The sequence below is a fragment of the Perca fluviatilis genome, chromosome 9, assembly GCF_010015445.1.
Source record: "Perca fluviatilis chromosome 9, GENO_Pfluv_1.0, whole genome shotgun sequence".
Taxonomy (NCBI): Eukaryota; Metazoa; Chordata; class Actinopteri; order Perciformes; family Percidae; genus Perca; species Perca fluviatilis.
In genome coordinates, this window is record NC_053120.1 from 31,760,954 (window position 1) to 31,778,090 (window position 17,137).

The window sequence follows — 17,137 nt, forward strand, 5'->3', positions numbered from 1 at the left end:
ATTATTATATATTATATATTATAATTATTGTTATATAATTTGATATTATAAATAAAATTGAATGGAATTTAATTAAATGGATACAAATCACCACATTTCTGCACCACTCCGTGTTAACACAGCCCACCTCTTTTACCCGGCGACAGAGCATCTCTAGCTCGGAGAGCTAGCAGGACTGGTAGCTGGACAGTCCGGTACACTATTCAGGCATGTTTCCACAACAACAAAAACACAGCAGTCTCTGAACTCGCGTTGGGAGTTTCGTTGAAGTTGGATGTAGTCCAGTTTCTTGTCTAATGAGCGGACACTTGCAAGCAGGATCCGTAAAGTTCAGCTAACGCATACTAGCATTGGTGTAGCTAAACACAGAGTATAAACACAGCCGTGCATTAGCGTGGAATGTCGAATGGTCGGCTTTTAACAGTCACAAGCTCCACCAGCAGTTAGCAGTAGCTAGTTGGATTTCATTTCTGCACCAGTCCGTATTAACACAGCCCACCTCCACGGGCCGGCGAGAGCAGCCTGGTAGCTGGATAGCGTAAGAAATAAAAATAATCAGTCAAGCTGTCTATGCTTTATGAGGATACAAATTATAGTTGAATAGTATTGTGTTTAGTGGAAGAGCACTGTGACAGCTTAGTCAGGCAAAATGAGAAAAGGATACTGTTGTACGTGCAGAAAGCAGCACTGTATGACGGTGGTCAGAGAGCAACAAGAGTGCAGCAACGAAGTTAATATCAGTTTGATATCAGTTTGACCATGAAAATAAGTTACTCCTCAACCTGTGACAGGCAACAGCGGCGCATTGTTCTCTCTGACCATCAGCATAGCTAAAGTCTGTCTAACTGATGAAGAGGGCGTGTACCAAAGACTGGGACCAGTCTGTGCACCAACCAGGGGACGCCAAGTCTAAACCACGGTACTCCTCCAACTTTTAATAAACAAATCAAAATGCTCTTAGAGACTGATAAATTCATGTATAAGCCAGAAAAATTCAGTCTGATGAGAGGAGCCTGTGTGCCTGCTCAACTCGGACCCATGTACACGTTTATGCTCTTATGATTTTACTTAAATAAATACATGTTAAACTTTTAAATCCTCTCCTTGCCTACTTAGTGGATTTTGAAACACAACAAAGTGGTGACCCCGACGCGATCCACTAAGTGGCGCCAGAGGACTTTCCCCTGAATCGAGCAGACAGGACGGACTCCAGTTTTTCCTTCACTCAAAACAGCGCGCTGTCAAAATAAGGTAAGCAGAGACCTGTTAATATCCAACTTCTGCATATTGAGCATAACCAAATTTTTGAGTGAAGAACAAGAAGAGTGCCGTTGGTAAATTGAATGAAATCTTAAGAGTATAAAAGAAAACTAAACAGTAAAACGAAATTGCAAAATAAGAACTGTTAACAGAGTGAAAAGAAAGCCTGTAAAAAGTGAATGGAGGAGTTCTGGATCTGGACATCCCCCAACACAATGACCTGGCAAATCTGGTGAAATGCACAGCCGATCTGACTGACACAGTTGACCAACTAGAAAATCAAATGCAAAACACCAGAGCAGAAATGAGCCAGCTCAAGTGGGAATCCATGGTCAGGACACAGTCACCATCAGGCCAAGGACCCCCAGGACCATCCGCTGCATCACTCCAACTGCCACCATCACAATCAACGCCTCAACCTCAGTCCCAGAGCACTCCTAGAGGGGGTCTGCAAGTGAGACCACCTCCTTTCGATCAATTTGCAAATGAGTATGCCCCCTCAGATAAAGTCTCCCAACACTCTGACTACATATTCTCCAGCCACACCTCAGCCGTTAGCTTGAAGGAATCAGGAACTGACGTATCCTCTACTGACGATGAAGATTAACAGTAGCACAGAATTACAAAACACTTCACCAAAAGGGGTCCCCCACACGATGGAGGAATGCAGAAACTGCAGCTGCAAGGTGTGTTTGAAGGAGAAGCGAAGGTCATGGATGAAGCAAGAAGAGTATATGACCTTAGAGACAGATCCAAAAAAGGGGGGGCTGGAGCCTTCCCTATTATGGAACACCCCTCAACCAACTTTGGAGTGTATGTGCCATTTAAACAGAGATCTGGAGGGGTTACTGGATGACCTCCCGCCAATCACCCAGGGAGCTGGACCATGGATATGAAAATTGGAAGAACTTTGCCAGGGCCAAACCCTGGCCCTAGGAGATATGAGAGCCCTCCTCACCAGAGCCATGGGTGGTGATGAAGCCAAATGCCTGCTCAAGAGCCTCCACATCTCCAGACATGACCATGATGGAGACAATTTCGGGAACTACAGAGGAGTTGTCTGGGATGGGCTCCGTGATAAATATCCCACCAAGGCCAACCCAGAAGCCATGACAGGCCTAACCCTGAAACCAGGCGAAGACCCCATTGATTATCTTAACAGGGCTAAATCTCTATGGAGGTCAGCTTGGGGAGAGAAGTATGACCGCTCCAAGGCCTCCATCCTGCTGTGGAGAGAGAGATGCATAGCTGGTCTGCCTGAGCCAGTGCAAAAACAACTGAAACTCACCATTGGCCTAGCTCACCTGCCAGAAGAACAATGGTTGGCCCACATCTCCCATAACACCAACCTATATCGCGAACAAACAGCCAAAGATGATGAAGAAGTTGGAGGGTACACTCCCAGACAAATGACACTGCAACCAGAGGGAGGACCAACAGAACTAACCACAGAAAACATAAAAGACATCCAAGAAGAGGCCGGACCATATGAACATTCAGAATGGCAGAGAAAAGGAGCATGCAAGGATAAAGACGGCATTTGGAGGTCACACACTGGACACCTAGTGGCTCCGGCAAAGCTATGTCGACTATTGTTCCCAACCATGCACGGCCCCACCCATGAGGGAACCAGAAGAACCCTGACAAACATGAAAGAACTATGGTGGCAACCATGAATGTCAGACATCATCACCAACTGTGTGGAAAAATGTGACACATGCAACAAACACAATAACAAGAAACCATTCAAGGCACCAGCAGGAAAATTCCCTGTGCCTACAGCCCCCTTTCAAGACATCACCATAGATTCCACAGATATGGGGCCAGAGAACAGAGTAGGGGGAAAAAGGTATCTCCTTGTAATGGTAGACAGATTCACAAAATGGGTTGAAGCGATACGAAGTAAAGATGAAACCGCACAGACAGTTGTAAAATGGCTGAAAAATGAACCAGTACCCAGATATGGCGTACCACGCACAATCAGATCAGACAATGGATCTCATTTTGCTAACAAACATCTACAGAAAGTAGAAGAGGCATTAGGGATCATACACAGATATGGGTCAGTTTATCATCCACAATCACAGGGATTAGTGGAGAGGGCCAACCAGACACTGAAAAGAAAAATCGCTAAAGCGTGTCAAGGTACAAAACTAACATGGGTAGAAGCACTGCCGTTAGCTCTTATGTCTATGCGCAGTTCCCCAGGGTTACCACACACTCTATCTCCTCATGAGTTACTGATTGGAAGAAAAATGCCAGGCCCACCCAGGGATGGAGGTCATATGCCATCCCTGGATGTGTGTAAACAAGAATATGATAACTACATGAAGGCATTGACCAGTCTTACTTCAGTTTTATCTGAACAGGTCGCCAGAGCACAGACCCCGGGAGAAGAGGAGCCCCGGAGCAGTGTCAAGGTAGGTGACTGGGTGCGAGTGAAAGTCCACATGAGAAAGTGGACCGAGCCCAGGTGGCTTGGACCGTACGAAGTGAGGGAGGTTACCTCACACTCTGTCCAAGTAAAAGGCAAGGCAGGAGCTGCTTGGCACCACCTGACACATTGTGCCCCAGCACCTACACCTTCCCGTGATTTGAGGGAAGTTAGAGCTGATTTGATCAACAATGCCACTCCCGTTCAAACTTAGGCAATCAGGCCAAGGGAGTGAACCCAGATCAAAATACTACTATGGATGCACATGGAAGGTCTGGATAGGTATGCTAATATCTACAGCCATACTCGTTATGTTGTTATTTTGGTTCATAGATACCAAATATAACTAGAACAAAGGGACAGATCACATTGTCATTTATTAGGGGACACCTAGGCACAGCCCTATGCGACATAGTGCCATGCCAAAGACCAAAGACAGGAGAGAGGAAGTCATATACATATGCGTCACGACCAACTCAGACGAGTGGTGTGGCAGTTGGAAGTGTGCCATAGCTAACACAGGCTCAGATTGGGGAAATGTGGGATGTGAATCATATGATACAATGCACCTTACGATACCACGTAGGGACCTGAAATCCAGACTGAGTGTTGGTAGAAAGCAGGAAGGACGAGGCCAGGAACAGAAATGTAATACTATATATGTGACGTTGAAGGATCCAAAACCAGAGGATGCAGGGACTTATGTTATGGGATTGTATGCTGAAGGGAAAGATCCGATAGGACAGTTCATCATTCGAGTTACAGACCCATGGAGTAATAGTACACTGTCCACATCCATTACTGTCCAGGTTGACGCAATGAACACAGGTATTGGTGTCCTGAAAAACTCTAAAAAGGGCCATTAGTAAAATATTTGAACCTAGAGGACTTTACCATTGAGGAAAGGTTGGAGATGGAAACCGGTTTCACACCCTCAGGTAACACGTGGCTCAAAATTATGAAATATACTGCTAGAACGCATAAAATGTCTGACTGTGTTATCTGTGCTAAAGCAAGACCTCATTTGGGGACAGTACCATTCCCACTCTCACCAGTGGACGACCCTATTGGTTATGATTGTATGTTAAGTCTTTACAGTGATGTGACCATGGAAAGTGATGTCTGCAGGACCCTGTCTCTCCTGTATCCCAGAGTGCGTGCAATACAACCGCCTCCAGGAGCAGTCGCCTACCCTGGTAACTATACTTGCATCACACAATCCAACAGCTCTACCATGAATGTGGGACACCTACCTAAGAAGATTTGTATGTACATCTACAACACATCTTTGTTCGTTCCCAATGTCACACAGCCGATGTTTAACAATCAGAGTAAGGGACTCGCTGATGTCTAGTGGATGTGTGGGACACAGCCCCACCTTAGACCATCCTTACCTGCTAAATGGGGGGGCACCTGCGCCTTAGTGTCCCTATTATTGCCAATTACCATGCTTCCTATTAGCGCAGGGAAGCTAGAGGAGACAGTACAGTCTACCTCTCACAAACATTCCTTGAAGAGGGCTAAAAGAGACACTGACTTGGGTTTTGGTACCTGGGGAGACCCAAGCACCCCGTTCGGGTCTATAGATAGTAGGGTGTATATAGATGCAATTGGAATACCAAGGGGTGTACCAGAGGAGTTCAAAGCTCAGAATCAGATAGCAAAGGGTTTTGAGTCTATACTGCCCTGGATAACTACAAACAAGAATGTGGACTGGATAAACTATATATACTACAACCAGCAGAGGTTTTTGAACCGGACTAGGGATGGCCTGAGGGGTGTGTCCGAACAATTAGCCGCCTCCTCACTCATGGCACTTCAGAACCGTATGGCACTAGACATGTTGTTGGCAGAAAAAGGGGGTGTGTGCCACATGTTTGGAGATGCTTGTTGTACATTTATTCCCAATAATACTGCCCCAGATGGTAGCATCACTAGAGCCTTGGAGGGGTTGACCTCTCTAGTCAATGAACTAGCAGAAAACTCGGGTGTGGCTGAAAACCCCATCACCAGTTGGCTGGAGGACGTTTTTGGCAAATACAAAGCAATTGTGCTCTCCATGCTTACGTCCGTGGCAGTGTTTCTGGGCATATTGGTGTGTTGTGGATGCTGTTGCATCCCTTGTTGTCGCACTCTGGTGAACAGATGGATTGATGTGGCTCTGACCAAAAAAGATCCCCAGAAAGATGCTCCTCCAGCGTACTCCATGCCCCTGTTGGGGATGGAGGACGGTGATGAGACTGATTCAGACAATGAAGGAAGTGAATCACCAATGTAATGCTATATTAACCTTTCTTCTTCTTCCCCTAGTGCGGCCAATTGTTTACCAGTTTGAGGGCCATATAATTCTAAGCTTAGTAGTATTCACACCTGAGGTGTGAAAACGGGGATCTGTAAGAAATAAAAATAATCAGTCAAGCTGGCTATGCTTTATGAGGATACAAATTATAGTTGAATAGTATTGTGTGTTTAGCGGAAGAGCACTGTGACAGCTTAGTCAGGCAAAATGAGAAAAGGATACTGTTGTATGTGCAGAAAGCAGCACTGTATGACGGTGGTCAGAGAGCAACAAGAGTGCAGCAACGAAGTTAATATCAGTTTGATATCAGTTTGACCATGAAAATAAGTTACTCCTCAACCTGTGACAGGCAACAGCAGCGCATTGTTCTCTCTGACCATCAGCATAGCTAAAGTCTGTCTAACAACTGATGAAGAGGGCTTGTGCCAAAAGACTGGGACCAGTCTGTGCACCAACCAGGGGACGCCAAGTCTAAACCACGGTACTCCTCCAACCTTTAATAAACAAATCAAAATGCTCTTAGAGACTGATATATGAATTCATGTATAAGCCAGAAAAATTCAGTCTGAGAGAAGCCTGTGTGCATGCTCAACTCGGACCCGTGTACACGTTTATGCTCTTATGATTTTACTTAAATAAATACTTGTTAAACTTTTAAATCCTCTCCTTGCCTACTTAGTGGATTTTGAAACACAACAATAGTCCCGGTGCCGGTATACACAGCCATGTTTCCACAAAAACAGAAACACAGCAGTCTCTGAACTCACGTTGGGAGTTTCATTGAAGGTGGATGTAGTCCAGTTTGTTGTTTAATGAGCGGCCACTTGCGAGCAGGATTGATGGGACAGGCGGCCGGCTAGCGTTAGCTTTCCACGTAGCCGATGAGGATGCCGGCTAGCGGCATCGAGCGACACCGCTGGTCTCCGTGCAGGCGAAGTTCACGTAGTGGGCCGAGTATTCTGTCTGTAATAAGGTTTCCTGCATATTCTCCGATCTGTACCAATGTATCCCGGTGGTACACACGTGTGGTAGTTTGAATGCACAAAATTGTTGTAAATGTTGGCTGCTGAAAACAGAGAGCCTGTTTAGCGAAGCTTCAAGGTGGCTGACAGTTGTTTTCATTCGGAATACCTCGGCCAGACTCGGCAGTCCAACCCCCTGTGGGCGGGTTAAAAACGTGGAAGTCCTACTACTGGCTGTAGTCCTTTGCCTCTGGCCAAAAAAAAAAAATCTTCCGATGACGCAAAAATCGTCATTTTACGTCATTGGAAGATTTGTTCCAGACCCCCAATGCAGAGATCTCTCGTCTCAGGGGGACATGAGGGAGGGAAGCATGATCATTCAGAAATACTACGGGGTTTCTATTGATACAAAGCTGAATGCTAAATCTGTGAAGTATCACTTTAAGTTCAATTGACAATCATTTGTTTTAAAGTGTAGGCTGACAGCTGAAGTTGGGTCTGTTCATTTACGACGCATCAACCAAATGTGTCGATTAGCGGTTAAACGGAATGAAACAAAAACTTGTGTTCAGGCAGCCTCCAAGATACATACCGAACTGTGAATTTTGTGTACTGGTACACCCCTACCGAACACTGTTTAATAAAAGATCAAATCAAGTTTTAATTTTTTATTAATTATTTTTATTAACTAGAAATTCACGAGTGATCCAGACCTGTCATTTGCATCATGAACAGAGCCGTCTGCAGTCTGTCTTTCTCCAGAGGAAAAAAACACTCATTTAACCTGAAATCATAATGCTTTAAAGGATAGGTTCACATTTTTTCAAGTCGGGTAATAGTCGGGTGCCCATATGTACATGTTTTTTTTCTTGTATCAATCTTCCCGTTTATACTAGCCATTAAAATATCCCTTGCTGACATGCTTTTAATGGAACTATCTGATGGGGGACAAAATCCACAGTGCTTGTTCCATGCAAAAATATACTCTTGTCCTTAGTTCTGGTTTGGGAAACACCTGTAGGTTAAGCCCCATCTACAGTCTTACTTTTTCAGAAATTTCCTTTGACTTCTACGTCAACACAATTAGCAAATCAACTGTTTGTAGATACACTCTCAGAAACCTTTAAGATGGAGCATTATTGTAAATGCAGCTCAGAACTAAAAGGCAACATTTTTTCTCTTTTTCTTTCCACATTACAGAAACACTTTCATATTCTTTCACTTTTACCTCTTTGGTGTACTTGAGGTTCTCCTTCTCACAGATCTCCAGCAGGCGCTCTTCTTGGATCTGATTTGCTAGAGGTTTGAAGCGAAACTTGGAACATCTGGAGGTCAGAGGCTCAATAATTCTAGAGACCACACAGACACACAGCAGGGTCAGGATCAGACACAGTGTGTGTTTTTGTGTTCATGATTGTGATAAGTCAGCTGACCTGCTGATGTAATTACAGATGAGGCAGAAACGGGTGGTACGAGACTCCTTCTCCATAGTCCGCCTTAGAGCGGCCTGAGCCGGTGCAGTCATGGAGTCCGCCTCATCCAGGATGATGATCTTAAAAGGAGGACACAGCTTCCCACTACAAAAACAGAAAAACACAGTGATTGAAAGTTTTAGTAAGAGTTAGGAATTTACTGAGAGATACATTTGAAACGATTACACAAATGGTTAGGTAGTTCAGATAATTGTTCAGAGCATCTATCAGGAAAATTGCCCTGTATTTCAGCATGCAATCAATGTATGTTGACTCACTCTGGACGAGTCCCGGCCACGGTGAGCTGAGCAAAGTTCTTGACCTTCTCTCGGACAACCTGGATGCCTCGTTCATCAGAGGCATTGAGCTCCAACACCCTCTGTCTGTACAGTTGTGGACTGGAGGAGGGACAGTGGAGAAGGATGGGATTCAACAAGAAATAGGTGAATGATCAAACTCAGGGCTTAAAATGAAAAAAAAAATCCTAAACTTAAAACTTTTTTTTATGCACTCATTAAAGTGAATTTGACTGGCAAAAAGGTCAAAGTCACATACATATATACACATATATACACATATATACATATATTAGGGCTCGAGAGTGCGACCAAAATTTGTAAGGGTGCGACTAAGATTTTTCCTAGGTCGCACCGGTGCACCTAACGTCCTCGCATCCGCTGCCTCTCCACTAACGGAGCGATGTCGTTTATATTGATATGGTTTAATGTTGCGTTACATGACCCATTCCTTCTGGAAAGCCGTGCCTGTGTTTGGATTTGGATATCTCCTCCGCGCAGCCCCGCCCCCATTCACTCACACACCGGCCGGCTCACCTGCAACATGGAGAGACACAGCGCCGCTGGTCCAAACTCCCGACATTTGTCTACAGTTTTAATTGTTATTAACACAGCTGTATATTGTTAAGTATGAGAGGGAAACCTATTGGTACCAGTGTTTCCGCTGGTAACTCTGTTACTGCGGCCGCCACGGCGAAAAACACATTATTAAACTAACTTCAGTTCGTTGAGTAATAGCGTGTAAGACGGAGCATGCTGGATCATAGTTCATAAAAATGCAGCGCAGTGACGATACAGACATTTCATAGCCTACACAAGACTGGTGTAACGCCGCTAATGAGTCAGCCGTCACTCTCTGAGTAGCCTAGCATACGCTTCAGTCCATCACACTCCCCCTGTCTTTCGGTCATTCTTTTTTTTTTTTTTTTTTAAGATTTCGGCCTTTATTTTGATAGGAAAGCTGAAGACATGAAAGGGAAGAGAGAGTGGGGGGATGACGTGTACAGACATGAAAATCACTCACCTTTCGGCGAAATTCGCCGTTTTGAAACCAAAATAGGTGACCTACGTGAATCGTGTAGATTTGGTGAGAAAATGTTTAAGGGGGGAGAGGGGGGGTGTAAGTACTCGGGCCTGGTGCCGTATGACTATTTTAGAAAAATAAATTAAAAAGTCCACATGGGATTTGTTTTAATGCGCTGGATTTAACCATACTGTCTATAGCTTTGACCAATCATCGAACTTCCACCAACCAATGAAACGAGTTCCACCAACCTTCTGCAGCGCATGTTCAAGGAAGACGCCGGCAGCGGTAAGACAGGGCTTGCTAGTCATTAGATGCTAGTCACAAAGCTTCGGGTCCGTGCACTCTGTAATACGGTATCGTTACCGGCAACGCACCGCTACCGTTAAGACTGCGACTGTTCCTTTACTGACCGACCGTGATACAAACAATACGAGTGTGCACGTTCATAGCGGATCATGATTTGTAAAAGCTATCTGAAGCCCAAACTGCCTTGATAAAGCTGTCTGTTTGGAATCAGCATGGCAGGTATTTAAACGTAACGGCCTTGTCCCAGAGTTTAGACTTATAGTTATATGAAAAGATAAACAATGCCACGTTTTTAATAAATGTAAATAAAGCAGCTAATATCAGCATGGACAAAATCATGAATGTACTAATTTGCTTTTTTGATGATGACCTGGCCAAAGTAGTAAATTTTAGTTTTCACAATGATTCAATGTAGATTGTGATTATGATATTATTGCAATATGTAAATCCACATTGACTCTTTATTTAAATATTTATTTACATGTGTTGCAGCTGTATATTTTCAAACTGGTAAAGAAAACCCTGTCTTTGCATTTTATTTTAATCACAATCTGTTTTAATAAAAGAGCTTGTGAAAAGTGGCTTTGACTTAAAACTGAACATTTAGCCCACTTTGTAAAAAAATACAGAGCTATATATCGTGTATCGCCATTCAGCGTTACGAGGAAAAATTTGGGTGCACCCTAATTTTGTGCTGGTGCACCTAAATAAAAAAGGTAGGCGCATCAGTGCAACCAAGGACAAAAAGTTAGTGTGGAGCCCTGTAAAACATACACACACACACATATACACACACACACACATATACATATATATATCATATACATATATATATATATATATATATATATATATATATCAACATAATATATATATATATATATATATATATATATATATATATATAATAAATATATATACATAATATATATAACATATACAACATATAATAATACAAACAATATACAATATTTATAAAAAATTTACTTATTATATTATTTGTTTACTTTATACATAATATTATTGTTATATATTGGTTTAGGTTACTCACCCATAAAGTTCCCTGGCAGCAGCTAAGATAGTTGAGGTCTTCCCTGTTCCAGGAGGGCCATAGAAGAGCAGGTTTGGAAGCTGTAATTAAAACAAAAACACTAGCGAGGCTATGCCTTCCTTGATTTGTAGGACAAAACAGAAAGACTACATAATTTCGTTGACGTTTGCCTTTGTGTACAGTATGTGAGTGCTATTTAATTTATTTAGTTTACCAATTGCCTTTATATTGATGCTGATTGAGTTGACGTCAACTCGGCGGCTTGTTGAGATTTGCCCGTTTTCAGAGGCAGTTTCAAATTGTGAGATTTGCAGAGGAAAGACATTGAGGTTCTATGTATGTACTATTTACCCACCAAACTGTCGTTATTCAACTATGACAAGGTAAAATCGGTTTTGCATTCTATCACCCCTTTAAGGTGGAAGAGGCTCCGGTCACTACTGTACATTCAAGAACCGAGAAGAAAGTTAAAGGATGAAGAAAGACCGGAGATGCACCAGAACAATGTATACTCCAGAGAGGAGCCATCTGTTGTTGCAAGGTTTTCGGTTACTAAAAAATAAATCTGACATAATTTAGCCACTATTGTTGCCCGTCGCTCCAACGTTAATCGGCCGTGCCAATGTTACCATACTAACGTTACAGTGCTAACGTGAAAGACTTGTCACTTCGAGCATGCAGCTTAGCAACATTATAAACAAAATCCACCTACGGTCCCGCTACAGACCGTTGAGAAAGATGGGTTCAGAGCAATGATTAAAACACTGGATTTAAGATGCCTTTCCTCGCTGAAATACGTCCGCCAACCTACTAACATTCAAACAGCAAAGCAAGCTGAGAGCGGAGCTACGTTCAGTCGCCCACTACAACCACACTACAATCTAACTTATCTGTGGCCAAGGTAGTGTTTATACAACTATCTTGCAACTATTTTGTTTTGAAAGGGAAACCATGTTAAAGTTGTTTGTATGTGTATTCATTTGATTTAAGTTTATTTTACTACTTTGCAGTTTGCAGAAAAAAAAAATAGTTTAGATTCTGTAACTGTTTCATGGATTCTCCTTCATATAACGTTATTGTATAATGTTGTGGAGGCAAGCAAACCCTTTAGTAATCTAAGTTTTTAGTAAAAAAAAGTAATGATGCAATTAAAATGTTTTATATTCTATGTGCTCCTGACAGAATTTATAAGCCATTATAAACCTATATAAAAAGGCCCATTATTGTTATTTATTTTAACAAGTTTGATTACATTACATTTTGAATGCACAATTGTTTCTTAAAATAACAAATAAATAAGAATTCAATACATTACATCCATGTTATTTTGTCTTAGTTAGGAAAGTAAGGTTAGTTAGGAAAGTCTGGTGCATTTAGTCTCTTCCACATGGTGGAAGGAAGGTATAAGGTGAAAGGTATACAGTTTATTATTAATTCAGCAACGGTATCGGATCGGTATCGGGTATCGACAAATACACAAAGCCCTGGCATCGGTATCGGGACTGAAAAAGTCGGATCGGTGCATCCCTATTATGAACTAGTCAAACGAAGGTGAAAACAATGACTACATAACATTATCAGATAATTTAGAAATAAACAACTATTTACATGTAAACAAATTAGACTAAAATATGATACAGATGAAAATATTGCAACACTATGCAGCATCTGACACTTCACACAATTTCAGGGTATTTATTAAGGCTGCACGAAAATACGCGATATGCGTTGTTGAATATCGTGATAATGATATAACTTGTGATAAATAAACATAAATAAACATTAAAATGTAGCCTACTCAGTTCTTAATTTCTGCTGCTTTCAGTATTTTTCTAAAATACAGCAAATTGCTCGTTAAATTTTAAATAAATGAAAAAGTGTCAATTAAATCAGTTATTTTTTTGGCCAAATGTTAACGGTTCAGAAGATAAATTCCTGTAATACTGTACTATGATCCATACAGAAAGTTACATATTATTAATCTTAACACTGTTCCCTCCTAACGCCTGTTAAATCTTATAAGACTAGGGCTATCTAAAGTTAATTCTTGTTCATTTTGTTGGTTAGATCATTGTTCGTTTTTTGAAGTTTATTAATCCGGGATTTGGGAATCCTAAACACACTGTTCTGTACTATACATGTCCTGTTGCACTCATTTAGAGCTCATCAGTGTAGATTTATGTCATTCAAACAACTCTGAGTTGTAGTTTAAAACTTTTACAGCCAATTTAATAAAATTAAGGGTTTTATTCGGGCTCGGGTCCATAAATACAGTTAATGGATACAGGCACGGAGAACTGAAGGCTTGGTTAGCAACGCTCTGATTAGCGGTTAGCTCCAGTTAGCTAGTTCCATGAATGAATGAATGAATGAATGAATGAATGAATGATAGATAGATAGATAGATAGATAGATAGATAGATAGATAGATAGATAGATAGATAGATAGATAGATAGATAGATAGATAGATAGATAGATAGATTCTTTATTAGCACACTATAGCGTACATACTGTATGTATACAAATAATGTTAACTTTCTCTACAGAAGTGTAGAAAAAAAATACATTGAAAATATAAATTGAAAAACAAAAACCATTGTGTGTACATATATTGAATCTATGTCTACATAGGACAAGATGTCCAAGAATGACTTCATTTGGGGGCCAGCACACAGGTAGTGAAGCTAGTTAGAGATGGACTAACTAGCATTTTTAGTTTAAGGCTTTTCATGGAATTTGTTTACAATAAAAAAAAATAATAATCACACCAACCTTACCCATTTTTTTTTTTTACCATTTTCAAATTGAAAAGGTGTTAAATCAATCCATCAAACAACACAGTATGCATCATCAAAGCCATGGTAATAGCCTGATACTTACATCAGCTCCTTCCAGAGACTTCTTCAGCACTGCTACTACCTCCTCCTGAAAGGCCACCTCATCAACACACTTTGGCCTGCTGGGATTTGCAAAAACACAGCCTGTTAATAGGGCCCGAGCGCCGACAGCGGCGAAGGCCCTATTGAAACTGAAGGAATTCTCTCTCTCTCTCTCTCTCTCTCTCTCTCTCTCTCTCTCTCTCTCTCTCTCTCTCTCTCTCTCTCTCTCTCTCTCTCTCTCTCTCTCTCTCTCTCTCTCTCTCTCTCTCTCTCTCTCTCTCTCTCTCTCTCTCTCTCTCTCTCTCTCTCTCTCTCTCTCTCTCTCTCTCTCTCTCTCTCTCTCTCTCTCTCATGAATTGGCTTTTTGAGGGGCTTAACATATTCAAAAACTCACCACATTTGGCGGTCGCATCAAGTCTGGGGAAAATTTACGTATTTTAAGGGTTTCGGGAATAGGCGCACAAAAATGGCTTGCTAGCGCCCCCTAGAAAGTTAAGAAAATTGAGCCCCTGCAGTGCATTTAATGTAGACTCAGGAAACTTGGTACACATATGGAACATGTCATGATGTACAAAAAAACTTCATTAGAGCCATACCCTAAACCCAACAGGAAGTCCGCCATTTTTATTTCAAAGTTCGAAATTAGTGCGATTTTGGCCATTTCCACATGTCGTACTTTAAAGAACTCCTCCTAGAGATTTCATCCGATCAACTACAAACTCGGTCTGTGCCATCTTAAAGATGTTAAAGATGAAAAGTTGTTAAAAAGAAAAACTTTTCGTCATAGGGCGTGGCGGTGCAGCCATTTTGTGCGCTTCGCCGCCGAAACAGGAAGTGGGTGTAAGTTGTCCGATTACCTCGAAACTTTTCACGATTCATAAGAGTCCGACCCTGAGGACAAATAAAGGCCGATATTTACTTAAAGTCATAGCACCCCCTAGTGGCAACAGGAAGTAGGCCTAAAAGTCAAGGTGCTATACTTTAACGAACTCCTCCTAGAGATTTCATCCGTTGGACTTCAAACTATCCCAACACCTTAACGATGAAAAGTTATTAAAAGAAAAACTTTTCGTCAGACGGTGTTGGCGTGGCGTGGCGGCCATTTTGAGTGTTTAGCGATGAACAAGTAAGTTGTTGTAACTTGAGTGTACGTTGTCATATCTGCCCGAAATTTCTCACGATTGACAAGGGTCCAGGCCTGAGGACACCTACAGGCAAGGCAAGGCAGCTTTATTTGTATAGCACATTTCAGCAACAGGGCAATTCAAAGTGCTTTACATAAAACATTAAAGAGCAGTTAGAAAACAATTTAAAAACATTAATAAACAAATTAAAAACATTAAAAGACAATAAAATTGATAGTGCAGTATAAGAATAAAAGTTACAGCGCAGTATAAGAAATTAAAGTTAATAAAATAGATTTAAAGAAAAGCAACATCAAAAAGATAGGTCTTTAGCTTTGATTTAAAAGAACAGAGTTGCAGCGGACCTACAGGTTTCCGGGAGTTTGTTCCAAATATGTGGAGCATAAAAACTGAATGCTGCTTCCCCCTGTTTAGTTCTGACTCTGGGGACAAGTAGACCTGTCCCAGACGACCTGAGAGGTCTGGGTGGGTCATAATGTAGTAGCAGATCAGAAATGTATTTTGGCCCTAAACCGTTTAGCGATTTATAAACCAGTAAAAGTATTTTGAAATAAATTCTTTGAGGCACTGGAACCCAGTGTAGAGACTTCAGTACTGGAGTGATGTGATCCACTTTCTTGGTGTTAGTGAGGACTCGAGCAGCAGCGTTCTGAATCAGCTGCAGCTGTCTGATCGATTTTTTGGGGAGACCTGTAAAGACACCGTTACAGTAGTCAAGTCTACTGAAGATAAAAGCATGGACAAGTTTTTCCAGATCCTGCTGAGACATAAGTCCTTTAACCCTTTATATATTTTTAAGGTGATAATAGGCTGATTTTTTAATTGTTAATGTGGCTTTTAAAATTCAGGTCTGAGTCCATGACTACACCAAGATTTCTGGCTTTGTCGGTTGTTTTTAACATTGTCGTTTGAAGCTGAGTGCTGACCTTTAATTGTTCCTCTTTTGCTCCAAAAACAACCAGGCCAAAATTGACTTTTGATCATAGCACCATAGCGCTGGTATTAGGAAATCTGCCTTATATGACCGATTTACATGAAACTCAGAATGTGTCGTCTGCATGTGATACTGAGCCGCCCTCTATAATATGACCATGTCCACTTACTCAGGCCACGCCCCCTTTGATAACATTTGAACCGTTTAAGGTAGAGTCTTGTTTGAGGTATCAATGAACTCAGCAGAGAGTTCCTTCTTCATTGGTGATGGTTTGGCCCACCCCCTAAGCTTTAGCCACGCCCCCTTTTATAAATAATGACCCGTTTGATGCAGACCCTTGTGTGAGGTATCATTGAACTCAGCACAGACTTCTTTTAATTGGTGATGGTTTGACCCTCCCCCTAAGCTTAAGCCACGCCCCATTTCATAACATTTGAACCATTTAAGGTTGACCCTTGTGTGAGGTATCAATGAACTCAGCAGAGAGTTCCTTCTTCATTGGTGATGTTTTGGCCCGCCCCCTATGCTTTAGCCACCCCACCTTTCATAAAACCTTACCCATCTAAGGTAGAGTCTTGTGTGAGGTATAATTGAACTCAGCAGAGAGTTCCTTTTTAATTGGTGATGGTTTGACCCGCCCCCTACGCTTTTGCCACGCCCTTTTTCATTCATTTCATTGTTGACGATTTGTGGTGTCCGAGTGCCGCGCGAATGCACGGTCGCAAGGAGCGGCGTCCGCCGGTAACCCCGACCCGCGCAGAGGTGCGAGGGCCCGTTCATCGCTGCTCGCAGCCAAAAGGGGATATTTTAACAAAAACGTTTTTTCCTACATCCCCAAGAGTCCAAGGAAATGGAATATCCAAGCCGTTTTATCCAAATCTAGCAGTTTGCCTCACAATCTACGAGATACAAGACCGAATCACGATAAAAATACAAACACTACTTCACTTCCGGGCTTTTTCAACTCTCTTCTCACGCGAGACGTCTAACGACCAATCGGGCCCAATCTTATTCTCTGAAGCCTTAGGAATCCAACAAGACCTCTCATAAGTCAATCCGTCCATGGGAGCCG

General features: G+C 41.9%; 2 protein-coding genes across 2 annotated transcripts in view; one reads left to right on the forward strand and one right to left on the reverse strand.

Moving 5' to 3' along the window:
* The window catches only part of rfc4 (replication factor C (activator 1) 4), a gene marked incomplete at its 5' end in the record, with an annotated part of 44,662 nt that overhangs the window by 24,058 nt on the left and 3,467 nt on the right, over positions 1-17,137 (reverse strand). Inside the window, 5 exons of the mRNA XM_039811869.1 lie at positions 8,184-8,304; positions 8,389-8,532; positions 8,706-8,825; positions 11,108-11,187; positions 13,988-14,066. Of these exons, the coding sequence (XP_039667803.1) occupies positions 8,184-8,304; positions 8,389-8,532; positions 8,706-8,825; positions 11,108-11,187; positions 13,988-14,066 (544 nt within the window). The remainder of the gene's footprint in view (positions 1-8,183; positions 8,305-8,388; positions 8,533-8,705; positions 8,826-11,107; positions 11,188-13,987; positions 14,067-17,137) is intronic.
* On the forward strand, positions 1,039-6,586 carry LOC120565823 (syncytin-A-like). Its single transcript, XM_039811868.1, has 3 exons — positions 1,039-1,251; positions 3,630-3,680; positions 4,784-6,586. The coding sequence occupies exon 3, from the start codon at positions 5,052-5,054 to the stop codon at positions 5,970-5,972; it is 921 nt and encodes a 306-aa protein (XP_039667802.1). The 5' UTR covers positions 1,039-1,251; positions 3,630-3,680; positions 4,784-5,051; the 3' UTR covers positions 5,973-6,586.